This window comes from Fringilla coelebs (assembly GCF_963513975.1).
Source record: "Fringilla coelebs genome assembly, chromosome: 2".
In the NCBI taxonomy this organism is placed as follows: Eukaryota; Metazoa; Chordata; class Aves; order Passeriformes; family Fringillidae; genus Fringilla; species Fringilla coelebs.
Genome location: NC_140029.1, coordinates 116,698,769 through 116,725,459, shown reverse-complemented (window position 1 = coordinate 116,725,459; position 26,691 = coordinate 116,698,769). Strand labels below are relative to the sequence as shown.

The following is a 26,691-nucleotide window of genomic DNA, read 5'->3' as shown; positions in this document are numbered from 1 at the left end:
GACAGGAGAGCCCTGGAGGGGCTGGAGCGTGTCCAGGGCAGGGAACAGAGCTGGGATGGGAATGGAGCCCCAGGAGGGGCTGAGGGAGCTGGGAAGGGGCTCAGCCTGGAGAAAAGGAGGCTCAGGGGGGACCCTGTGGCTCTGCACATGTCCCTGCCAGGAGGGGACAGCCAGGGGGAACAGGGACAGGAAGAGAGGGAAGGGCCTCAGGCTGGGCCAGGGCAGGCTCAGGTTGGACACCAGGAGAATTTCCCCATGGAAAGGGGGCTCAGGCACTGGAACTGCCCAAGGAGGTTTGGAGAGCCCATCCTGGAGGTGTCCCAGGAACTCCTGGTGTGGCACTCAGTGCCCTGGGCTCGGGACGGGGTGGGCACTGGGCACAGTGTGCACTCAATGGCCCCGGGGGCTCGGTGGTTCCGCGGTGCCGGCGCTGAGGCACGGCCCTGGCAGGTCCTGCTGTCTTGTCAGCGGTTCTGAGGCATTTTGCTTCCTTATAAGGCCCTGCTGTTCCCTGCTCCTGTGTCTGCAGCTGGGCTGGCATCGCCTGGGAGAGCACAACAATTGCCAGCGGGCTGCTGGGACACCCTCCTGCCCAGCCCAGCCCCTCGGATCCTCAGCTCTCATCTCCACACTGCCCGATGCCCGGGAGGGAAGGGCTTTTTCTGCAGGTCCTGCCCTGTGGAAGGAGGGTCATAAATCAGCTCAGCCATCTCCTGAACACGGCATGGGGCTTTTGCATACCTCGGGGCTGCTGGCTCCGAAGCACCTTGTCCAAGGAGGGCCCAGTGAAGCAGTAGTTCTAGCCCGGAGCACCTGGAGAACAGGGATGACAATTCCTCTGCATGAAATAAGGCTGTTAGGGAGCAAACACCATAAACTGCACTTCATTGGATGAATCTCTCCCGCTGCTTCTTCTGAGGCTCCTCTGAGGGTGTAAATGTGGTGGGAAGAGAGATACAGGGGGAAGAGGAGAGCAGATCCCCATGGGATTGGATTTCCAGCTATGAATGATCCACACATAGGTATAAAGACCTCTGCATCTCCAGGAGGAGCCTTTGGACCCTGAGTTCCACCAGTACCATGTCCTGAGGTGGGAGATATGCTCTGTGGTCCAAGAGCCAGGCTGGCTCCCAGACATTTTGTCCCACTCCAACCCCTGGGTGCCAGAGGAGTGACCCCCACCCAGGAGAGAGCCTTCTCCCTCTCTCCAGCCCCAATTCCTTGCTCCCAGGCATCACCTGGAGACACTCCAGCCCCAGCCAAGGCAGCATCCAGGGACCTGAAGCCCCCCTGGGGCTGGCAGCCCGGGGAGTGGGGAATGGGGAGTATGAGATCATGACTTTTGCAAGTGTGAAGCACTGCTGGGTCCTGCTCCTTCAGACATGAAGTCATTTTCCGGAGGAAGTGCCGCATGACGTCCATCTGCTTGCTGGAGTCGGGGTGGAGCGGCAGCTCCAGCGAGACCACGGCAGAGGTGAGGGGCAGGAGTACCAGGACACCCCGTCCTGTCCCCCTGCCACAGCAACGACACTCCAGGGGTCCAAATTCAATACAATTCCTGCTATTTCCAGGTTTCAGATGCCCTCAAACACTCAGCTTCCAGCCCTGGTTTTGATGGAAGAAATCTTTACCCACTTCACCAGGCAAGTGTCTTTGACTTCCACACAGTCAAATACCACAACAACCCTTGGAAATCAGAATTTGACACATTATTTAATAAGGACAAATTAAAAAAAACAAACAAACCAAAACTGTGTTCAATGGGATTTGTTACTTCTCACTGCCTTTAAAAATACCCCCTCAATTCTACCAAAAACAACAGAACCCCTATGGCAGGGTGGGTTTTGCTCTCCACAGTTAAACTTTTTCATTAAACAAGAATAAGGCTGACCATTCTTTTGCCAGGCCACAGCACAGATTTTGCCGGGGTGCAGCAGCTCCTCTCCACCAGCCACTGAAGACACCAGCCCTTGCCTGGAGCACCCACCAGCCCAAGCTTCAGGAGTGCTCAGCATCTCCCCTCTGGAAAATGTTTCACATCTGTCTATCAGCCTCAGCACCAGCCAAGCAGGAGGCCCAGACCAAGAGCTCCTTTGTGGTTAACAGGATTGCTGTGCTTTATTCCTCTCCCACAATAGGTTCCTCAGGACCATGTGCCGTGGCACTCTTCCTTCAGCAGGCAGGTGATGAGATGTCCAAGGAAAAACTCTTCTCTTGTCTGGTTTATGCCTGTAAAAAAACCCTTCAGGCAACCCAAAACTTCCAAACGTGCTGGTTCCCTGGTACCTGCCTGGTGTTATCAGCAGTGCCCTCTCATCACCCTTCCCTCTGGCTCACTGGCCTCCAAGGCTAAAGATCCAGTTCTTTCCCAATAACAGCAAAGCCTTCCCCCAATTACTCTGGAGCCAATTGGGTGGGAAGCCTCAAGGATGTTTTTGTAAAGACAGAACACCAACAGTGTCCCGGTCTATAATTAGGCATCTGAGCAAGTTACAGAGGATACAAGTTCAAGGAAGAAGAGAGTAAGAGAATTTTATATGCACTGCTTTGTCCAAAAAAAGATTATGAAAGGCAGAGAAAAAAACTATTTACCAGTCTTAGGGGGAAAATGAAGTACACTTCATTCAGTTAAAGCCAAAGCAGATGTTCAATAGTTGTGTCTGTGCCTGAAGACCTGCTACATTACCGCTGCTACCCAATGTGAACATCTGGACCAATCTGAAGAGCTGGGGGTGTACAAAGAGGGGGGGAAAACACCACAACTCCCCTCCTAACTTAGCACCAATGGGGTGATTAAAAAAATACAATTTCATGTGAGCAGGTTTAACAGCCTTTCAGGAGTTCCCCTAGATGTTGCCTATAGCTGGCAGTTCCCACAGTGCTTAGTAAAATGACTGAAATCATTGCAGTAACAAATGAAAACTTTTCTCTGATACAAAATCTAGTCCAGAGGGCTTCCTTACACAGTAAGCAGGACACCTTGCGTAACCAGGGGTTGCATGTTGGCCCCACAGCTTGCAGAGAGCCACACGAAGAAAGGGAGCAACACTCCCAAGCTGCCAAGAGGAGACAGACCCAGTTCATTTCTTCTGGAAAAAGCCCATGATGGAGACCTGTTTGTTGGCTCTGCTGGCAGGAGCTGCCCCTTTCTTTGGGTTCTTCCTTTCCTCCTTTGGTTCTCTCTTGGTGGGCAGAAGGGGCTGTTTTTGTGGAGCTGGTGCCTTGGGCTTGGGGAATTCATCCTCGCTGTCCGTGCAGGATTCGCTCTCGTAAACCTTCTCAGTAACTAGTGGAAACAACAGGGAAGGGAGCAGAGGATGATGATGATGATGATGATGGTTAAGCCATCTTTACACCAAAGACCTCCCCACTGCAGCCTTCCCATTGCACTCCTGGAAAGGAACGCTTTGGGTTCAAGGAGCATGTGTCAGACACAGGAATTAAGTCCAAAGTCACGCAGTAGGAAATGACCTTGAGTTGTGCCAAGGGAGGTTTAGATTGGGTATTAGGGAGAATTCTTTCCCTACAAAAGGGCTGTCCAGCCCTGGCACAGCTGCCCAGGGCAGCAGTGGAGTCCTCATCCCTGCAGGGATTTAAAAGCCCTGTGGATGTGGCACTTGGGGACATGGGCCAGTGTTGCCTTGGCAGTGCTGGGGGAACAGCTGGAGTCAATGACCTTAGAGGGCTTTTCCAAGTGCAGTGATCCTGAGATTCTAACTCATATGGCAAAGGCTGACAAGCAGCCATCAGCAAGTGATGAATCTGAAGGAGATCAGAATTAATAGTTTGGCACTAGGCAATGGAACATCTATTTTATGGCAAAACCCCACCATTCTGACTTGGTCCGATTTCCACAGGGGCCAAAGCAATCAGATTTTCCAGGAATCCAGGCAAGACAACCTGGAGACATCCCCAAGCTGCTCTCACCAGCACATTGGACAGCTAGGGAAGAGCAAAGCAGACGCCGCCCGTCTCCAGGGGCACAAACCCTTTGGGGCAGCTTCTTTCCACAGAGGTGGCCAAGGAGGGCAAACATAAAGAAATGCTTTATGAAAGATCAGCCCCAAGCCGTGTGTGCAATCAGGGACTCTGCCTGAAGGGGACTGCCAGCTCGCTGCTGTCAGCGTCCGGCGGTGGAAAGCCCAGGAATATAAAACAACCTGGCGGAAATTAAACTGGAGTCAGCTCCGCTGATGAGAGCCACCGTCAGATCCCAGCAAATGCTCTTAGATCAGCCTTCCCAGCAGTGCTCTGGGATTCTTCTAGTAAGCCATTTTTCTTTAGCAACCGTATTCTTTTAAACAGATGTCTTAACTTCCCTTCTTCTGGGAAACTGGCTTTCACTTGTATTAATGCATCAAATTAAATAAGGTTTCCTACGTCACCAGGGACTGGGAAGAGGAATGCTATGAAATCCTCCTGGGCAGAGCTAGCAGGACCTCAGACAGGGACTGCAAACCAAGCAATCTCCCTTCAGAGGCAGCAGGCTTCTCAGGGAGCAGCTTCCCCAGACCACTGGTGAATTTAAAACCCTTATCCTGTTGTCAGCCCTGTCAGGAGCCGCTGGGAACTCCCGAAGCGTGCATTAACCCCTGCAATTGCAGTAGCACAGCTTAGATCAGCTTTCTTTGGCTGCAATCTCAGCTGAACTTCACAGGTCTGTAGGTGCAGCACCTGTGGGTGCACAGATGCAGGTACTGATGCCCCACTCACAGCCGGACTCCCTGAATCAGAGCGGCTCAAACCATGGGAGCTCTAAAATGCTGTAACACAAATTTCCCTCCAATGCACACATGGATGTTCCAATCTCCAGGCCCATGTGTGTCCTTTCAAGCTTTACAAAGTACAAGGTAGAAACACACAAGCTTAAACCCCAGTAATTCCCCTTTACTAGAGACTAAGAGCAGGCCCTCAATCCATGGATTTCTGTTGATGCCTAGGAATGTTTCTTGTGCTTAACTCCACACACACTTTAATTGCTCAATTTCCCTCAGGGCTAATCCCTAAATTACTTTTGCTTTTTGACACCAATTCCTTGCTATTGCAGCTATTGTGAAAACCATCACTTAGAATTGTGGAGAACTATAAAATACAGCCTCATTCTAATGTTAAAATTAAAACCTCTTAAAACCTAGTGGTGGTTTTAAGAATAAAAAAGACAGGGAGAGGGGAAAAAACCCTCTATTTCAAAGAATAACTAAAATTCATATTAGCCTGGGAGATTTGCAAGTTATTTAGCCTTTGAATTGTTAGGCCCGTGCACGGAAAGGGTGTGGAATGGAAGGGAGAAGAGAAACTGGACAATAGCCAGACAGCACGTTCTTCACAACAGGCTGGAGGATCTGTAGTAGAGACAGCAACATCTCCTTCCCAGCCAGTTCCTCAGTATCCAGCTCCATCCCACACGACCTGTCTCCCAAGGGCACAGCAGGGCCTTGCATTCCCTTGTCAGAAAGGGGATATGAAATGTAAAACCAGGAGTCTGGATTTTCCAAGGGACTGTGAAACCCTGTGGGGATAAAGAGCAAAGAAAGAAAGGCAATATTCCCAGCTGAACCCAGAAGAGACACTCCTGAGCTCTGGATGCAGAGCCTGTACAACTCAGCTCCCCATCTAACGCTATTTTGTTCCATTTTCCTTCCAAGCGTTTCAATGGCTCTGTCTGGGATGGGAGAGGAGAACACCCCACAGGGTAATCGGCCAAAGCTGTCAGTAACTCTGTGCAAGTCCAATTCTTGGACAACAAAGCAGTATTTGGGTTTTCAGTCCCAGTGCAGCCAGCTGCTGAGAGCCACAGCTTTGTTTCACTAAAGGAGACACACCAAGTTAATGGGAAACAGAAGATGCAGCTCTGCAGACAGGTGCAAACAGACACAGGCTGAGTCTGGGCCAGGCAGCTCCGGAGCTGGGCCAGGATTGCCCGAGTGTCTGCATGGCCAGCACCACCACAGAGCTGTACAACAGCACCACATCTTCCCCAGCACCACCACAGAGCGGTACAACAGCACCTCATCTTCCCCAGCATGGCCTGAGCTCCACTGACATCCCCTAAGCCCAGCCAGGCCAGGGAACCAAAGCATCCACACAATCCAGTTGACAACAGCATTACAAAAAACACAATCCATGCTCTCACGTGTCTAAAGCCTCCAAAAAATCCCCCAAAACCCAAACCAACATAGTCTGAATGTTTGCATCTCTACTTCAATGTCAGGACATGGAGCAGTGGTGTTACACAGCTTTCTGCAGGTCACAGGAGGAAGCAGTCAGGCTGGAATTCAAAGCCTCTGGCTCTCAGGACTACTGCAGGGACTCTCTGCCCTTCTGAAAGCAGAGCCACCCTTACCAGAAACAGAAACCCTATGAAGTATTTAAGCCCCAGCTTATTCCCTGTTTATCTGGGATACTCTGTTTCTTTAACATATAATCAAGTTTCGCACAACTCTGGATTTATCCTCAAAGGGGAAAAAAAAACCCAACCCAACAAAGTTATCTCAGCCAGAATTTATCCCAGACCCTAAATCTCTTTCTGTACTGTCTTTAAAAGCTTGCAGCTTTGGAGAGGAGAGTAAATGAAGGCGGTAATCATGATGGCAGGAAAAAAGGGGAAAAGAACTGAAGGAAAATCTGTGAATAATCAAAAAAGGGTAAGGATTCAGCTACAGCTCTGACTCCCTACTCAGGCCTTCACCAGAGGCTCAGTTAGCTCAGTCTGGGAGCAGGAGCTCCAAGTGGGATAACCAAGTGATTTTGCGAACCTCTCTCTGCCCTTGGAGAGGCTGGCCTGTTAAAATGGCCAATGAAGTGAGCTCCAGTGAGTGAGTGCAGGGCACAGCCAGTCTTACCCATGCAGCCTTCCTCTTCATCAATAAACATCTTGGATTTCAGCACACGCTTCCGCTTTCTCTTCCTCCCTCCAGCTGACACCTGGAGGACATGGCAGCACTGTGAGAAACCAGGAGCTCATTTCTCATTACCTGAGAGCAGGTAATCACTCCGATCTGCTCTCACCTCTGTGGATGCAGGCTCCAGCTCAGTTTTCAGAGCAGGTTCAGGTGGTGGAGATGGAGCTCTCTCTTCCTCGGGTGTGGGAGAGGGTGGGACATCTGCTAAGAAGAACAACATCTTGATGGCACACGGGTCTGATGCTACACAATGTGGTTCCCAAAGGAAGGAGGGTGGGAGAGGATGGGAGAAGTGCCCTGGGGATTTTTGGTAAGCCAAAAAAATAATTTCCGCCAAGGGAAACTTTAAAACCAGGCACAGAAACTGGCAGGTTTTAGCTATACATTTCACTTACTTGTTAAAAAGAGTGACTGTAATTTGTTTAGAAATTAAAGGAGGCAGGGTGGTAAAACAGTTGTTGCTTCACTGGTGGTGCTACACATCCCAAACAATCCATGCTATTAGCTAAATACAAGAATTAAGTGCAGTACACTATCACACATCCCAAAACTTTTATTTGAGAAGAAGTTCAAAGAAACCCCACAAAAATCCAAACCACCACAAAAACCAGAAGCTGACTCTCTCACTGCTTCATCTCCTTGCTCTCCTTGGGGTTCAAGGACAGGGACACCGGGCTCCATTCAATGCCAAGACTGATCAAAGCAGTCAAGGACACCTTCACACCTTTGTACGGAGCCAAGTGAGCTCTGGAGCCTCGACCAGGCACGTCAGAGTGAGAGAAGCAGGGCTGCAGAGCGAGGAGCGAGGCAGGGTCACCCTCCCGCGGGGCTGGCAGGGGGACAGAGCTGCGGGAGACCCAAGTGAGAAAGGCTGCCACGCAAGCGCCGGGCTGTGGGGAGAGCTGGCAAGGCGGGGACAAACGGCTCCTGTGACCTATTGCTTCACCCCACACGGATGTGGCTGCCTGGCTGCCCTCATCTCACCATGGAGCCGGGATCTGGAGCTGTCCCGAGGGACTGGGGCCGTGTGAGGAGCCGGCGCTGCCGGGCACGCGGCCAGCTGACCTCCGCAGGTTCCCGAGGGCTGCAGAGAGACAGCGCTGGGCTGCCAAGGCAGCAATAAATCACATTGCTCCAGCAAGGGCTCGGCCTCCCAGGCACTGCAGAGAGCGAGGCAGGGGAATGCAAACAGTGGATAACACCACTGGGCTGTCACCCTGCTCCGGGGGCACGGCTGCACCGTGGCGCTGCTGCGGCTGGAAGCGTGCGCTGCCCGAGGGGCTGCGGGCAGCTCTGGGCTCTGTGCCCATCCCAGTCTCACACACACCCTGGGCTAAGGCCTCCCCACACTGCCAGCACCAAACCTGCACCACCACTGCCAGCCCGGCCTCTGCCCTTTGCAGTATCTCTGGGAGAGGACAAGCTAAGAGGGCTGAAAACCAGCCTGGTGAAAAGCCTCTGCCATGCTCAAGCAGCGGCTGCTGAAGGCATTGTCAGTGTGCCAGCTCCACTAGATTCCTTGGGGGAAATTTGGGCTTTTTTCAGCTTCCTTCAAACAATTTCCCCAGCTTTTGGCAGGCAGAAGGCACCTTCTCCTCACGTCAGCGTGTTTAGGACTACTATCAAGCTCTTTTATTACTTTATTATCCTCTTCTAGCCAAGACAGCCCTCTGACATGTGATAACTCCTGAGTCAACCCCTAGCTGCTGCCCACAGTTTGCTCAACAGCAACAGCTGCATGAAATAGATACAAGTTGGGCAACTAGATGGACCAAAGATGTAAATCCTGGCTTTGTTCGGTCTGCTCTGACCCTGCCTGGAAAAACTGTGAGAAGCTTTAGTGCTTCTGCTGTGGCTCTCCAAAACCCAGGGAGTTTGTAGGTCACAGTGCCACTGAAATCACCCTCCAAAGTGGCTGTAAAACACTTGTCAACACTGAGAAATGCTGCCTGTGTTGGTACAGCTGAAGCTGCCAAACCTCCTGTCCTCTGTGGGAGCATTTGTGGAGTTTGTTCTGGCACTGGAAGCAAAACAACCTGCAGTGACTAAGGAACCCTCACACCAATATAACTTTTTAATGAAAAATCATTTAAATGGAGAGGATTGTGCCTTATGCCCTCTCTGTGTTTCCAGCGTGGTACAATGTGCTGATGCTGCTGTAAGGAGAGCTTATTCAGGGCTGCTTTTAGTACATCAAGAGCAGACTAACACAGAACTAGGCAGAAGACCTGGCCTGACACAGAATTGCCCATAAGCACTTCACACCAGCCATGCAGGCTGAGTTTCACACTCACAGAACCTTGCTAAGTGTGCCTGTCACTCCAGGCCCCCTTTTGCTCACTGATGCAGCTGACTCAAGTTGCCCCTGCTCTCTGGAGAAACCTGTTTCCAACCTTTCCGAGGGCAGATGCTCTTCAAGTCCAGCTGCTGTACACATATATATATTTTTAATTTTTTTTTCATCCAACTCACAGTCTTCTACTTCTGTACTCAATATAATATTACCAGTTTGGACTCATTAAAAATATTCCAAACAATTCAAATCTGTCTTCTTTCATCTGGTTGGATTTAGAAGGACAAGCAGCAGGACCAAAGGGCCTAGTTCTCTCAATTCTCATTTTCTCTGTTCAAAGGGCAAACTCAGTGATATCCAAATTTGTATACATGTGCTGTAATTTGCATAAATTTACAATTCTAATGCACAGCACAAAGAAATGAAGAACAAAGAGGGTTCTGACGCAGGAGCAGCAACAGCAGTGACAAAAAACCTCTCCAGTGCCTGACCACCCTCTCGGGGAAGAACTTTTCCCTAGCATCCAACCTAAACCTGCCCTGACACAGCTCCAGCCATCCCCCTGGTCACTAAAGAGAATGTAAACCTTGAACTAAATGAGACCAGGAAGCATCCCACTCAAAAGCATTAATTGTTAAACACGTGCTGAGGTCACACAGGTGTCCCACAGGAGACCAGAGAGTTCTAACATTCCAAACTCCTGCCTGACCTCACAGGATGTGGATGAGCTGAGAGATTCCAGCCAAGCAGGGATGGGCTGATTTCAAAATTCCCTCCTCAGAGCTAAACAACTCAGCTTGTCAGCAGGGGAGTGATGAGGAAATGGAAAGACAAACATTTAAAGAAATAAATACCAAAGAGTGTGGGTGCATATATATATATATATATATATATATATATATATATATATATATATATATATATATATATATATATATATATATATATATATATATATATATATTTTATAGTCAAACAAGGAGCTTCATACTGGAATGTGATGGAATTAAGGCTGATCACAAAGAACAGCTTCCTGAGAAATTTATCATCCTATGGAATAGTCTAAGAAGTGATACATACCTGATGAAAAAGATAATTTTGTGGGCTTCAGGGAAACGATGAAAACAGGCCTAGAGGTGGCATGGATACTGCAAAGATACCAACAGCAGCCACCTCTCCCTGGCACTATGGATTTTCCTGATGTCCTGGTTGTTGCCCATGTGCCAGGCACACTAAATGAGGAATCAGCTCTGGCTCCCCCGAGGGACTCCACCTCCTCACCAGTACACCCCATTTGCTGTTTCACCTTCTTTTACTGGAGCCCTACACCAAACTGGTGGTTTCAATTACTCCATAATTGTCTGTAATGATCCCTAGTTCCTTTCCTGAGCAGCTTGCTGGATGACTGTTCCATTTAGCACATACTCCCAAGCTCAATTCCAATTTATTTCCCAATTATCTATATTGAACGGCATTTGTCACCTCAATTATCCAAATTCTTTGGGATCCAGCCCTGCTGTTCCTCATTACAAGCCCAAATCTTGCAGTGTTCTGGGCACCCCACTCCTGTCACACCACCGAGGAGACGCACAGTCGCATCGCATACAGCTCAACTGCTTTGCCTCCAACTTCCCTATTATCCCTTCTCTTTTTGGATGTCTTGCTTCCAACACTGTCTTCCAAATCCCTTCTATGAACAGACAGAATAAAGACACTAAAAATGACCCTGTGAGGAGAGGGAGGCCACTTGTGAGTGCTCCCTCCCCACAAGAACTGGCTCTGACCAGCCCTACGGTCCTGGAAGGCGTGCTATCTTTCACAAGAGATTTGGGAACCTCCTTCCCACACGTCAGGGGCACTGGCAGCACGCTTGGTGAGGAGACAGCCAGGCCTGAGCTAAGCTTAAACAAAGACTGAATCTTTGTTTTGAGATATCTCAACACTATGCCCAAGCGCTTGCAGCACAAAGATAAACAGAAAGCTCAGGCTACAGCCATTTCCAGAGTCTTTAGTCCTTTAAACTATTCCCTGAATCACTGACCAAGGGATTTGAAGAGTAATGTTCTGGAAATCAGGCCCCTGACCTACATGCCTGATTGTTTACAGATCTTCTTACCTTCTTCATCACTGCTGTCAGACACAAGTTGTTTGATTCGCTTCCTCTTTTTCTTGACATTTTCGGGATCTCTTTCTTCCTCATCATCTGACCTATCCGCTCTCTTTGTTTTACTGCCACAAAAAGCAAAGGGAAAAGAAAGGGAATGAACACCCATTGTCTCTCACGTGGGCATGAAAGCATCGTGTGCGCTTGGACGAGCACATTCCTCATGGAGGGAAATCAAATGCCTCTTAAAAACCTGAGCATCACATACTCTGAACTGTGCACTGAACTGTAGGCTGTACGCTCACTGCACAACCAGGCAGAGGTGCACGAGCATTTCCAGGCCTCTCATCCTTCCCCACATCAGCTCTCCAAAACAAGGAGGATTTCTTTAGCCCCTCTGCAGTTCAGCCCAGTACCTCACCTCGCCTGGCCACAGCAGCCTGGCAAGAGCCTACTTCTGATCTTGTCTCTTTAGCTCAGGCTCCCAGTGTCCCCAAAAGCATCACTCAGAAGCTCTTTTGACAGACTGCTTGCCACTGACTGACTATGAGGTAGTGTCTCAGAATCCTGGAGCCATTTTTAAAGACTACTGGAAAAATAAAATAGCTTCTTTCTTTTTAATGTTGGCGAGACGTGTCAGACGAACAAGCCTGGAGGCTAAAGGCCCACGTATCCTCCAAGAGCTGGGACAGCCCAAGTGGCCTTCCCAACTCCAGGCTGCCAACACCTCCAGGCCCTTGGCTTCTTGGACAAGACCATCACTAAGACAAGCAGTTAGTGCTAGCTGCGATGGTGGGCTGGGTGGTGTGCTTACCTATTCACTTAGAAATGGATTGAGACCACCAATTAATTACTCATAGGCCACCAGAGAGCCATCAGACTGTAGTGATTCTTTGTCTCTGTCAGTTTGGGTTGGATTAAACACAAAGGGCTGAACTTAAAATTAACTTGGAGCCTCAGCCCAAAGTAAACCCGTGGCATTGAAAGCAGCCCTACATGAGCCATGGAGATCAACAAGCACAACTTTGTGCTGCAAGTTGTGTACATACAGGCTGGGGAATATCCCACCTTCCCTGCAGGACAGGTGCTCCTGCCAGCCCTCCCTCCCTCCCTCCCCATGCTGCCTGCAGGGTCTCTCCCAGGCTGCTCACAGTGGGAGGCTGTCTCGTGGAAAGCCAGCCTGGGCCGTGTCCCTTCCCATGTGCAATGGCACCCACGGCCCTGAGGCACCTACAGCTGCAAATGGAAAAGAAAGACCAAAGAAAGAATCCTGACAGATAAATTTAGTCAGGTTTAACACAGTTTAGTAGATGGAAACAGGAGGTGAGCCAGCACTGTATGACCAGCCAGCTCCATGCAGGCTGTCCCCAAGCAGGGGACACAAAAAGGGACCCTGAAAGGCAGACCCACCTTTTCTTGTCCTTTTCTTGAATTCTGCCAGACTCTGTTTTCTTCCCAGGTTTCTCTGCTACAGTATTAGGAGATGACTCTGGTTCTGCTACAGCCACTGAAGGCTTCACTACTTCTTTCTCCTCCTTTGGCTGCTCAGGCACAGAGTTGGCTTTGAGTTTATCTGTGAATAAACCATTCAAAAAGAACAAACACTGGGCATTCAGTCTGAATGACAACTTACAAAGCAGCTGGCTAGCTCTGTGCACCAAGATTACAGACAACACTACCCAGCGTGTATTTAGGGATCTAGACTTGCCAAGCTGTATCAAACATGGGAAAAAGAAGGGCATGCTTTAATTTCTAGGGGATTTTCCATGGTTCTGCTGTTCCTGATGTCAAGCCACCATGTGTGCTGCAGCAGTCAAAACTCTCTGGAAGAGGACTGGGAGGCAGTGGCAGGACAGGCTGCTGGGAGGGCCACAACAGGGTGCCAATGGCTTTCTGGGAGTGCTGGGAAAACAGGCTGGCTGCTTCCCTGGGCAAGGGCAAACAGCACTGGAAGGACAGCTCTCTTATTTATGATCAACAGCAGAAAGCCCAAGGACCCCAGTGCTGTTAACCCAGGACTTTCTGGCAGTGGTAGAACCTTTGAAGCCAGGAGAGACATGCACGTAGGGAATAAATCTTTCTCCTGGAATCCCACCCTCTGTTCCATACACATAATCATTTCCAGTTCTGCTCAGTCTGCTCCTTCTCTGCAGCCACCTCACAGGTTTCCTCTGTGTGCTCCCTGACAGGACTCAGCAGAGAAGGGAACCCTTTGGGAACGATGGAAGTGCATCCCCAAAGCCTTCCCCATCACCACTGGGTCACCTTTACCATGCCTCTTTGGGTTTTCAGCACATGGGCTTTGGTCTAGGGCTCTCCTCAGACCTTTAGAATTTACCCCAGTTAATTGCAGTGACTGTCCTTAGGCTGAGAGTGTCCTCAGCTCCCCCAGTCTCACCAAAACAGGGACTCCAAGAGTCCCAGCAGGGCTGTGCCTTGTCTGCTCAGTGCTGGAACTGTCCCCTGCAAGCTCTGACAGATGTCTGTTACAAAGTGAACTTTGCTGTTTACTCTCTCCCAAAATTCCTCTTTGAAGCCTCTTGTACTCACTGTTATAAGGGAATCTTTGAAGGAGATCCTACAGTCCTTTTCCAATATTCCAATATTTAAAAGCTTCAGCATAGTTTCTTTTGACTTGGGTAATTCAGAGGGGACCTGCAGAGGCCACCTAGTCCAAACCTCTGCTCAAAGAGACACGCCACCCCTCATTTTCAGTCTCCATGCATCAGTCCTTCAGTTTTTAGGGAAGAAATTAGCCCTAAAACTAGCAACGGGCTCCTCAGGGCTGTGTGATGAAAAGCAAGCACCATTAATATGCCCTGCAAAACAGGTTTTGGCAAACATCTCACCAATAGCTGGTCTTCCAGCCAGGAGAACTCACTTTAAATCAGATTTCTTCTGCACTAAAAATCCTTCCTGGGTTAGTCTGCTCAAATATGTCATTTTAATTGATCTCCCTCCAGCAAGCTTTTTGTCTGAAAAATTCCACTGAAAACTCTTAATTTTTGCTTTAAAAGCTGTGTGCTAAAACATTAACCCCTTTTAGTGCAAAAGAAAGAAGAAAGTATGGAAAACTATTAGGAAAGAGGGGATATAAAGAAAATCCAATGAGTTTGGCAGAGTGGGGATGGGGAGGAAGAGTTCTGCTCCTTTCTGTACGCCTCCTGTCATGGCTCTAGTACAAAATACTTGCTTCTACTGAGTATTTTTAAATTTATACCCAGCTTAAATAAAGTATAACTAAAAAAAAAAGATACTTCAAATAATCCTCAGGTTTGTTTTTTTTTTCATTTGTTTGTTTCTTTTAACTACAACAGGCTGTTCCCTGACCATGATGGCCTCTGAAAACAGAAAAGCACTTACTCATAGCAGCTTTCCCAAAGAAGTTGTTCATGATGCTGTTTTTTGTTAGTGGCTTGCTGCTTGCTGCAGACACCTGGAAGCAAAGAGGGAAATAAGCACAGGAATTGCTCCCAGCCCTCAAGCTGCACAGCAAAATAATAGATAGCATTTGTTCCCACTGCCTTAGATTTCAGCAGATTTAGCAAATTCTCTTTTGGAGAGTTTGAAGATACTCACAAGACACCACGTGCATCAAAGGGGCCAGAGTGAGCTCCTAAGGACTCCTTAGCCAGGCCTTCAGATCTGGCTTGGGGCACATTCCCAACACTGAAATAATGCTTGGGACTAGAGTCAGCTCCCAGGAAAGAACTGTTCTGTTAGCAAACCATCAATGCCTCAGTTCACAGCAGCCAACAGAGGAAAGAACAGGGATTGGTCAAACCAGGAAGGCTTTATCCAGCTCCTCTGGCATGTAGGCTGTTTGCAAGGAAACATCACTGCTCTGTTGCACCAATGCAACCACCAGAGTGAGAAATCACACCCACACCCCCTAAGAAAGTGCAGCCTCCTAATCCAACTTCTTTTAATGCAGATAAAAGGTAATCAGACACTAAAGTTCCCAAAACACACACACTTCCCCAGTTCTAAACTCCCTATAAAAATCAGGGAAAGGAACCCAAGCGTTCTCAGTTGTTATAAAAAGGCCAAACCATCCACAGGGAGCGTTACCATTTTAACACTCATTTTTCTGGCCACGTTGCTTTAAAAACAATTATACTAATTAAAATGAAAACATAATCCTATCCTGGAAACACAGCAGTCCACAAGATAAACAATTTAGTCTTGCACAGGTCAAGCTCTGAAACTTCCCTCACCCACCAAGTTTAAACACCTTGATACTTTTAAGACCTGTGCTTCTCACGTTTCACTTATTGCTCAAAACAAATCCTTTTAAGCACAATGGAGAGAGCAAGATCCTCAGCTGGTGTGTACATTGGGATAGCTGGAGACAGCAGAGCACTGTCTCCATAAGGCAGCTATGCTGCCCAAGACCTGGCTCACCGGGAATGTCAGAACTGTGGCAAATACACTTCTGTGGAGACACCCAGAATGTGGCACGAGGGGTTTTTGCCCCAGGTGACAGTTAGACACTTCCAAAGGATCCCTGAGCGCTCCCAGTGGGAGGTGGGCTTGGCAGGAGGAGCAGTGCAGGGGTGGCTGAGCTCCCCGAGGCGCTGTGCGAGAGGATGGCTAACGCCACGAACCGAGGGGCTGAGCTAACTTACACCTGGGGCCTCCCTGGCCTCTGCCTTGGCCTCCTTGGCTGTGTCCTGGGCTTTGGCCGCTGCTTTGGCTGCAAACATGCCCATGATGCCTTTGTGCTGCGGGGGCTTGGCAGCCCGGGGCCCGTGGCCATTGACGGCGCTGGCGGCATCGGGCTCCCTCTGCCTCGGGGGGCTCTGCGCGGGCGCCGGCGCTCGGGGGGCCTCGGGCGGCGTCCTGGGCACGGCGGCAGCGCAGTGGATGGCACTGAACCTGTGTGATGGAGGGAAAAACCCCGTTAGCCCCCTCAGCTCTGGGTGCTCGCTTCGCCTTCCCCCCTCCTGCAGCGCCACGCTCCTCCGGGCCTGCGCGCTCCTGTTATGGAAAAAGGAGCGATTGAATCTGTGCGTGGGACAAGAAAGAAAGGCTGGCACAGAGCAAGAGACCTCTGATGAAAAGATCAGCTGAACCTGTCAGCAAGAGCCACAGTATTCACGTGTCAAATAAGCTGTGCAGCTTTCCTGGGAGGTAAAGGCCTTCTCCACACCCAGGCTGGACAAGGAGCAGGCTGCATTTTATTCCTAAACGGGTTACACTCTCTAAAGCCTGTGGCAGAAGTTGTACGGCTGTGTGAGGATCTAAAACATTTACATGATGCTCTGACAAAGCCCACAGCTGCTGCAACAAGCAGCCCCACTCGGCCAGGTAAGCAAATCCCAGCTGAAACTGAACAATTGAAATGGCTCAGAAAATATCCAAGACATTCCGGTTTAACTACACAAAGTCGTTTCCAAGCAATCCCTGAGAGCGAGAAGCAGCTTGGATTATAATGGTCTGAAACTTGATTGTTTGGGGATGTGGAGACACAAGAACTAAACGACGTGCTCACAGTACCAGCACAGCTCACTGACAGTCAGGAATAGCAGCTCCCAAAAATAGCTGAACTCTGCTCCCCACTGTGCAAATCACAGGCGACGCTTTCCAGATTTCCCACAGAAATGCCACAAAAGAGCCCAGCTCACGCCTCCCAGCCCACTGAATTACACAGCATATTTTCATTTGCCTAAGAAACAAGGCAGCCTTCTGCCAGTTCATTTCTGTGCCTCAGCACTAGCTGCTCACGTGCACAGTCCAATTCTACTCCCATCAGGATCTGTATTAACAAAACAACATCATCTCCACAGCATTCCCAGGCTGCAGCAGCAATCTCTTGACATTCAAACCTTTAAAGGAAGGAAAACAGACATTGAACAAAAATAATCCTACTCTCTTTTACACTTTCAATCTGTTTTTAACTCTCAGGGCAGCGTGAGCTCCTACTCTAAACACCACCAACCCTCCAATATACAACATTGTCACAAATAATATTGTCAATGGCAATGTTGACTGAGAAGCAGAGCTCAGCTAACCTTCCCCTATTTCCAAGTCAGCTTGCCTTGATGCTGCTGTGTGAATATACCTTTATGGGCTCAACCCAAAATTCACTAAATAACCACTGAAAAAACAGGCAATAAACCCAGATATTGCTATTAGTTAGTACATCTAACCTCTCTGCTGTCTTCAGTGCAAAGGAGGTCTCACAGAAACCCAGAAGAGAAAAAAGATCCTTTTCCCAGAGCTGTGAAATACCTGTGCAGACAGGGAAGTTCTGTTTGCTACAAACCTCACACAATAAAACCTCTGGCTTTTGCAGGTCCTGCAGGAATCTTTTCCTGAGTGTCACAGACAATCCATGCAGCTGGCAAGAGAGGGGGAATGGGATCAATCTGTATTTACTTCAGCCAGGTCACAAATGAAGAAGGTGGAATTTTTTCTTAGTTCCCTTGGGGAATCCTGCTTCAAAGCTGGATTTACAGGCAGGCTTCAGAGAGCTGTGTCAGAACCTGGATTATCTAAACCTTCTGTATGTTTAAATCCCAAAGGATACAAGTATCCCTAAAACACAAGGATCACTATGCTGGGGCGCTTAGAGTTAACAGAGTGGAACAAAGCAACTGCAGCCACACCCAGGGCACGTGGCTCAGCTGAGGTGGGATCCCCCAGCTCCTTCCAGGGCATCCACCCAAACACACAGCTCCTATTTTCTCTGCCACTCTCTTGTCAACACTTTGGATAGAACCACATTTCTCCTCTGAGATTCTATACTCTTCCTATGACACACCCTTCAGGCATCCCCCTTCAAACCAGATTGGTCATGGCACCCTGCATCCCCATGACTTCAAGCTGAAGCTGTCCTGGTGGGAACAACACACAAGTGAGAAGCTGCAGCTGCCAGGCGCTGCTCAGGAGGGAGCCAGTGACTCCTGGGGGCTGCATCACTTCCAGCTCTGCTCCAGCTCCACCACGAAGGACATTGGTGCTGCCTGGACTGTTCTGTGTGCTTCTCCTCCGTCTCAGAGATCACAGCCTACTCTGAGCTGCAACAAACCCACACAGACCAAAGCCCAACTCTTGGAGAAGGAGTTCCTGTGAGACATCTTCAAAGAACTGGACGAGTCCAGAAGATGAGAACACAGTTTCACAAAACAGAAAGCAAACTCCTGTAAATGCTTTGCTGAGCACATCATTCATGGTTTTATCAGCCTGTTTCGATTTTCTCTTCCTGTGTGGCTGAGCCCTGAATTAAAATGGTCGTGATTGAGTGTGGCCTGGGAAAGAGAGAAATGTTTCCAGCCATCAGACAAGCAAGGTACCGGAACAGTCTCCTTGTCAGAGTAAGGGCCAAGAGAACCAACATTTGGCTCAGTTTACACAACAACCACACAGCGTGCTCTTTGGGCACTGCTCTGGCAGGACTTTGAGGATATCTTTTCCCAGCTCTCTAAAAGTCCAGGCCTATCTAGTGAGCACTGAAGTGGAGTGTGGAAGTGCTTCAGAAGGCAAAGGGAGCCAGGACTCACTTGCTGCAGTGCTGCAGGTTTGCTTTGACGATGTCGTAGTCGGTGTTGTAGAGGGGAGAGCTGTCCTTGAGCAGGGCCTTCTGAATGCTGTACACGTGCACACTGGCAATTGTGGACAGCTTAGACTTCATTGCTGGGGGAAAAGAGAGAAAAAAAAGCCCTCTGTTAGCAGACCCAGAAAGACTGACAGGCTACTTGACAGCAAAACATGAGTATAAAAAGGTCCAACCACGCCTTCTCCCAATGCTCAGTAATGAGGAACTCAAGGCAGCAAACTCCACAAGCCCGTCACGTTTTCCACTACACACTCTTGGTTCTTGCAGAACTGGCTTACGAGGGATCTCTCTGTGTTTGCCTTCCAAACATTCAGTGTTTGGGACGCAGAACAGCTGAAGGAGTACCTAAAGCTAAGGCAGAAGGTAGCTGGTCACTGCTCTCTGCCACTGGGGCCATGTCCAGCACCACAGTGTCACCCCTGCCAGTCTGTCTGCTGGAATGAAAACTTTATCTCTTTTATGCTACTCAGACTGCAAGCCCCTTGAGACGAGGGCTGGCTTTCAGGAATTCTTTGTTCATTGCTTATATTGTTCTTTCCACAGAGTCCTGGTCTGAGGCTGAGCTTCTAGGCACTGTAAAAATACACACAGTAATCACTTCTTGGGGCCAGTCCTAGACTATGCAGCCCTACTCCCATCAAAAATCTCAGGCTCTTCCAAATATAAGTCATACCTTTGGCCTGCCTTCCAATACAAAAACCATGAGCAACCCTTTCCTCCACAGCAAAACAGTGTTACACAGCACACATAACTCAACAAACATGACACAGAGTAGTTGCACTGCCTGACAATCTCCTACTCCGAGGAAAACAGCCTGAGCTAGAAATCCACTTCAGATTTCCAACAACGCAAGTCCCTCAAACAAAGTGAGGTCATTAGCTCACATCCTTAAGGTCACAAATACCACAGTGTGCTCTCAAGTGCCAAAGACGTTATTTGAAAGTGATGAAGAGCCTGAAGCTGCGTTTCAGTTCTGTGGGTAAGATTTCATCAGCAGGACCAGAAGGATGGTGAGACAACAGACAGTGCACTCAGCAGTGTTGCAATGGGGTTTTTCCCACCTTTCACTCACAAAAGCGAGGTAAATGTTCTATAAGGAGGTTTCAACACCCACAGCACTCGGAGCAAAGACTGCAACTGCATTGAACCAATAACCACAGTTACCAGTTTCAGCATTCTTGGGGGCCTGAAGGCTCCCAATTGTTCTGAGACAGTACTGGGGTGTTGCTGTCTCCCTGCTGTCAGTGGCAGGGAGGTGGAAAAGAACCACTGACAAAAAAATAAAAAAATCTGACCCAATTCACAAGCCTGAAGGTACTCAGCTGCTGGCTCAGAAACTCCAAGTTCTGAGAAACAGCTGGTACAAAAAGTCCACACCTGACCCCAAGAGCCTGGCTGGGCATTTATGTGCAGATGGCAAGTTCTGAGCTTTGCTCATTTTGCTGTTCTTTCAAAGAAAAAAGTTAAAGCCACACAACTTTCCCAGCCTGCTTACCTTCCAGTTTATCCTCCCTCACTACTGCGACCTTGTGGCACTGCAAAAAAGAAACACAACCTTAAAACCTGAGCTTGTATGCAAGACTGCTACTTTCAGATATTAAAAAAGAAAGTCCAGTGATAACTGTAGCACAGCACTGCCAATGCCTTTAAACACATCCATTTTTAAAGCTCTGAAATGTGCTCTCTGGCTCTCTTTAAGGTCTATACCTGCTCCAGGACACTTAACAGGCTGTGGTTAATACTGGGAGGATCCAGAGAGACAGACTGAAAACCCCACCACTAACTCTGTATTAAACAGATACCATGGACCTGTGTGAAATCAGGGAAAATCCTGCTAAATTCAGGCTATAAACACAACACTGCCTGTACAGCTCTAGTTAAATACATCACATTATACAGAACTAATGCAGTAAATAATTACCTTACATTTCAGGCAGATTTGGGGATTAAAAGGCAATATTCCATGCATGTGAACCAGTTTATTATTTAGGAGAACAAAAAAAAAGGTTTCTTGGTGTTTTTTTTCCAATCTACAAATAAAAGCCAGGACACCCTGAGATTTACTATTCCTAAATAAGACTGGATCATATTGTAATAGATATTTGTAATATATTGTAATAGGTATTTAAAAACACTTAGTGGGATGTCAAAGGCATTTAGTGTTTGGCTCTTAAATTTATCTGTAGCAAAGGGGGACACTGAATTTTCTCATCTTCTTTTAAAAACTTCTGGGGTATCTGCCTGAAGTTTTAGCTGATATTCCTGAAAATCTGACAAGCAGCAATGAAGAAAAAGAAATTAATTAAGTAGGAATTCCTTTACTTAATAAATTGAGGCACTTTAAATATAAAATACTGTAAATTAATTTATGTTTTGTTCACCAGGATTAGAAAGTTGCTTTAATTAAGCAGCAAAAGAGCAGTGGCAAGAAAAACCACAGGCAGGTAAGAGGATACCCAAAGATTGGCAGTCTTGGCCCCTGAGTGCAGAAAGCAGCAAGGAAAGAGCGTGCAGTGTTAAGAGGAGCACCCCAGAGGGATTTCCAGGGCTCTCCCTGCAGGAGTGCTGCAGCTGCATCCGCAGCATTCCGGCTACACCTACTGCCAGCAGGCAGCAGTGCAGGGCTCTCCCAGCAGTGCAGGGCTCTCCCAGCAGTGCAGGGCTCTCCCAGCAGATTTGAAAATAATGGGGGACAAAAGTCACCTTCATATAGCTCCCCTTGGTGGAAGATTCCCTGCCTGTGCCAAGGGACTGGAATGACATGAGCTTTGAAGTCCTTCCCAACCCAAACCATCCAGTGACACTGTGATCTTATTTTAAAAACAACAAGCTGCTTAGACAGAGTTAACAAATAATTATTTGTTCCTATGTCAGAAGTCACCCGTTTGTTTCAGATACATTAAATATAACAGCACAGGTTGTCAATCCCCTGGCCAGTTGTAGTGAGCCAAGAGATTTGTTATTTGCCAAAGAAATGGGGGGAAAACCAGTTAAACTGGGGCTGTAAATGTGGCACTGCTTGTGCAACTTTAAATATTCCATCATACAGAACTAATGCAGTAAATAATAACCTTCCAATTCAGGCCGATTTGGAGACTGACAGAATATTTCATGCATCAGCTTATTGTTTAGCAGAACAAAAAAAGTTTGTTGGGGTTTTTTCCCAATCTACATATAAAAGCCAGGACACCCTTAGATTGACTATTCCTAAATAAGACTGGATCACATTGTAATAGATATTTGTAATATACTGTAATAGGTATTTGAAAATACTTAGTGGGATGTCAAAGGCATTTAGTGTTTGGTTCTTAAATTTATCTGTGGGCAAAGGGGAACAGACACTGAATTTTCTCATCTTCTTTTAAAAACTTCTGGGGTATCTGCCTAAAGTTTTACTGATATTCCTGAAAATCTGACAAGCTAAATGCATTAAGCAGCAGTTCCTTTGCTTAATCAGCTGAAGCACTTTAAATGTAAAATGCTGTTAATAAATTCCTGTTTGTTTTGTTCAGCAGGGCTAGAAAGCTGGTTTAATAAACAAGAGAACTTCAGCTGCAGGTGTGCTGCTCTGTTGGTTATTATTCCCTGCCACATGAGCTGTCCCTCCAAGGTCCCCTCAGGCACTTCCAGGCCACAGCAGACCCTGGCACGTGGCTAAGCTGATCTCAGAAGGGTCTGTGATCTTTGCTGCCCCACAGCAGCGAGGGCATGGAGGGGGTGCTGGCAGGATCGGAGTGAGTTAGTGAGGAACCCTGGGGTGTTACCCAGCACTGTGTTCCCAAACCACGGCCAGATGATCCTTCTGCCTGCTGGGACAGCCCCTGAGCCGCCTTCTGTCCCTGCCCAGGAGCCCTGGCACACTGCAGCTCCTGCTGCAAGGAGCCAGTGCAGCTCTGACCCCAGGAGCGCAGAAGGAGGCAGGAGACACAACAACAGAGGCACCCAGACAGACAGACAGAGCCCAGTGAGAAGGGAAGCACTCACAGTGTGTCCATTCTGGAGGAGGTTTCCTGCTACCAGGTAGGTGACGTGGAGCTGAGCTCCCGAGTTCTCCCTGCGCTTCCTCTCCACGTAATCGTAGAGCATCCTGCACAAAAGAAACCAGGGTCAGCCACAGGGAGGAGGGCAGAGAGCCTGCAGCCCCTGCCAGGGAGGGACTGCATACACGGCAAAGGCAAAGCCAGCCTGGCACGGACACCTGCCCACAGGCACACCATTTCCACAGGGTTCATTTCCCTTCCTCAGCACTCCTGACAACAGGAACACAATTTCCCCAGGATTAATTTCATTTCCCCAGCACTCCTGACAACAGGCACACCATTTCCCCAGGATTAATTTAATTTCCTAAGGGTTAATTTTCTGAGACCCTTACTCTTCTGCCACTGTGGAGAATCCCAGTCCAACAACTACAGAAACTAAAGGGCAAATATATTTAACAGTATAAAATAATACAAAATAATACATATAATTAATGTAATATAATGTAATGTAATGCAATGCAATGTAATGTTATATAATACATAATACATAATATATTATATATAATATACATAATATTATATGTGATATATTATATATTATACATAATTTTTAAAAGAATGTATTTTTAATATAAAAATACATTTAATAGTATATAACACATGTAATAATAAATATAATATAATATAATATAATATAATATAATATAATATAATATAATGTAATGTAATGTAATGTAATGTAATGTAATGTAATATAATATAATATATATCATATAATATATCATATCATATCATATCATATCATATTATATATTATATTATATTATATAACATATATACAATTAAATATAACATATATATTATAATACCTATAATAATGTATTTTTAGTATAAAAATACATTTAATAGTATATAATACATATACTATACTATACTATAATGTAATGAAATGTAATATAATGTGGTGTAATGTAATGTAATGTAATGTAATGTAATGTAATGTAATGTAATGTAATATAACATAACATATATATTCCATAGATATATATTACATCAATCATATATAATATAATAATAATATATACTATTTATACAGAATATGTGTATTATATAGAATATATATAATAGTACATATAATAATGTATTTTTAGTATAAAAATACATTTAATAGTACATAATACATATGGTAATACATGTAATATATAATAATATATATAATAGATATATATTCCATCTATAATATTGAAGATAATAATTGTAATTATATTATTTATGTATAATATGTACATTATATATACATATACATGGAATAATGTATTTTTTAGTGTATGCTATATAATAATACACACAGTGATGCCTGTTTTAGTATGGAAATACATGTAACAGTGTGTAACAGTGGGTCTCACAGCCCCCGGGCAGCTTGTTCCAAAGGCCCTCCTGCAGGAAGGCACTCAGCCAGGCCCCGAGGGAGGAGCTGGGGACTCCTGGGGGCAGGCAGGCACAGGGAGAGGACAGGCAGGGCTGGCAGTGTCCCCCAGAGGACCATTTTAAGGGGGTGGGAGCAGGAATGAACACGGAGCTGACGGGAATTGGGCAGGCTCTGGGGATGCAGGGACACCTACTGTTTGGCCTGGTTCACGTGGACACCCAGGGTGTAGCTCAGCCATTTGTAGGTCACCTGGAAAAGGGAAAAAAAACAAAAAAGCCACTTCAGTGAGGAAACCTTGGCCTCTCAGTGCCCTCAATGGAATTCCTTGGACACCCTCCTCCCTTCCATGGCAAAAGTGAGAGCCCCTGGACACCCGTGCCTCACTGAGCACTCTGAATTCCTGGGAGCTGTCCCAAAAGGTGTGGGGGGAATCTGCCCCTCTCCTGGCCCGGGGACACCACCGTGCCAGTCTCAGGATGTCAGGGCTGCCATCCCTGCCCTCCGTGTCCTTTTGAGCAGGTACCTCCTTGACACCTGCTCCTGCTCCTGCTCTGCCCTTTTAAACCAAGCCCCGGGCTCCGGGCTGCAAACACAACAATTACATTCTTGTTTGTCTACACTGTTCCTGGAGCGAGCCACAAACCACAGGCTGGGAGTGTTCACACCGGCAGACAGGCTGCACCAACTTTGCTGCACCATTTTCTAGGCAAAACCCATTTCATTTCATTTCATTTCATTTCATTTCATTTCATTTCATTTCATTTCATTTCATTTCATTTCATTCTTTTTCTTTCCAAACGAATTTTTGAAATAAACTTGGAAAGGAACAGGCCCACTCAGAAATCCATCAGCTTTCTGAACTGCCTTCAAAATAGTTAAGGAAGGGGAAAGAGAGGAGGGGAAACAGGGGGAGTGGAGAAGGAGAAGGGAGAAGGGAGAGGGAAGTGGGGAGGAAGAGGAAGAAGGAAGGGAAAATGAGGAGGAAAAGGGAGAGAAAGAAGAGAAGGGAGAATGGAAAGAGGCGAGGAGGAAAGGGGAGATGGAAAGAGGGGAGAAGGAAAGGGGAAGGAGAGAAGGAAAGGGGAAGGAGAGAAGGAAAGGGGAAGGAGAGAAGGAAAGCAGGAGAGAAGGAAAGCAGGAGAGAAGGAAAGCAGGAGAGAAGGAAAGCAGAAGGAGAGAGAAGGAAGAAGAAGAAAGGGGAAGTAGAGAGAAGAGGAGGAAAGAAGGAAAGGAAAGGAAAGGAAAGGAAAGGAAAGGAAAGGAAAGGAAAGGAAAGGAAAGGAAAGGAAAGGAAAGGAAAGGAAAGGAAAGGAAAGGAAAGGAAAGGAAAGGAAAGGAAAGGAAAGGAAAGGAAAGGAAAGGAAAGGAAAGGAAAGGAAAGGAAAGGAAAGGAAAGGAAAGGAAAGGAAAGGAAAGGAGCAGCAGAAGGCAGAGGGTGGGAAAGGAAAGGAAGGGGTGGCAGGGGAGGCAGCGCGGGGAGCAGGCCGCGGGAGGAGCAGCGGGCAGGGGGAGCGGGAGCAGGCGGCGGGCGGGCAGCGGCGGGCCCGGCGGCACTCACGACGCGGTTGTGGTCGGTGACGAACTCGTCGATGTTCTCCAGGTACAGCTCGTCCGCCGCCATGGCCGCGCCGGGCCCGCGCTGCCCGCCCCGCGCCTCAGCGCCGCGCGCGCGCCGCCGCCATGGCAACCGGCCCGCCAACGACGGCGGCCGCGCGGGGACACGGCGCGGGAAACGCGAAGGCGGCGCGGCGCCCCCGGGGCGCTTCGCCGACCGGATCGGTGCCGGGGCCCGACTGAAATAAAATGAAATAAACGAAATAAATTAAAGTAAAAAAAAAAATAAAATATGAAAATGAAATATTAAAATAAAATTAAACTAAATATTTAAATAAAATAAAATAAAAGCATATTAAAATAAGAATAAATTAAATATTAAAATAAAATATTAAAATATAATTAAATAATTAAATATTAAAAACATTAAACTACTAAAATAAAATTGAATATAATATTAAAATAAAATATTAAAATAAAATGAAATAATTAAATAAAATATTTAAATGAAATTAAATATTATCATAAAAAATAAAATAAAATAAAATAAAATAAAATAAAATAAAATAAAATAAAATAAAATAAAATAAAATAAAATAAAATAAAATAAAATAAAATAAAATAAAATAAAATAAAATAAAATAAAATAAAATAGCTTAGTGGATTTGGGGAAAACCAAGGGGCGGCAGGCAGACGCAGCAGTTCCAAAGCTCCAGCCCTGAGACGGCCCAGCGGCTGCGCAGGGCTCCGCAGGGACACTCCGGTGTCCCGCACAGCAGCGCATCCCCCGCGCCTCCAGACTGCCCGGCTCTCCGGAGCTGCCCGTGCAGTTCCTGCCCGGGTCAGCAGGTGCCAGCTGGACACCGCA

General features: G+C 47.3%; 1 protein-coding gene across 3 annotated transcripts; it reads right to left on the bottom strand.

Moving 5' to 3' along the window:
* Nucleotides 1–1,700: 1,700 nt before the first annotated feature.
* Nucleotides 1,701–26,033, bottom strand: POLD3 (DNA polymerase delta 3, accessory subunit). 3 transcript variants are annotated; one of them, XM_084226169.1, is made up of 12 exons: nucleotides 25,828–26,033; nucleotides 24,463–24,518; nucleotides 22,845–22,947; nucleotides 20,356–20,395; nucleotides 18,805–18,937; nucleotides 15,928–16,177; nucleotides 14,663–14,735; nucleotides 12,710–12,872; nucleotides 11,312–11,424; nucleotides 7,009–7,106; nucleotides 6,843–6,924; nucleotides 1,701–3,286 (listed from the first exon to the last, which is right to left on the bottom strand). In XM_084226169.1, exons 1-12 carry the CDS (start codon nucleotides 25,888–25,890, stop codon nucleotides 3,081–3,083), a joined length of 1,380 nt encoding a protein of 459 aa, XP_084082295.1. In that variant the 5' UTR covers nucleotides 25,891–26,033; the 3' UTR covers nucleotides 1,701–3,080. The 3 variants fall into 3 exon arrangements, with proteins under 3 accessions (XP_084082295.1, XP_084082296.1, XP_084082297.1); XM_084226170.1 differs by having other exon boundaries at nucleotides 7,009–7,103; XM_084226171.1 differs by lacking the exon at nucleotides 20,356–20,395.
* Nucleotides 26,034–26,691: the final 658 nt, after the last annotated feature.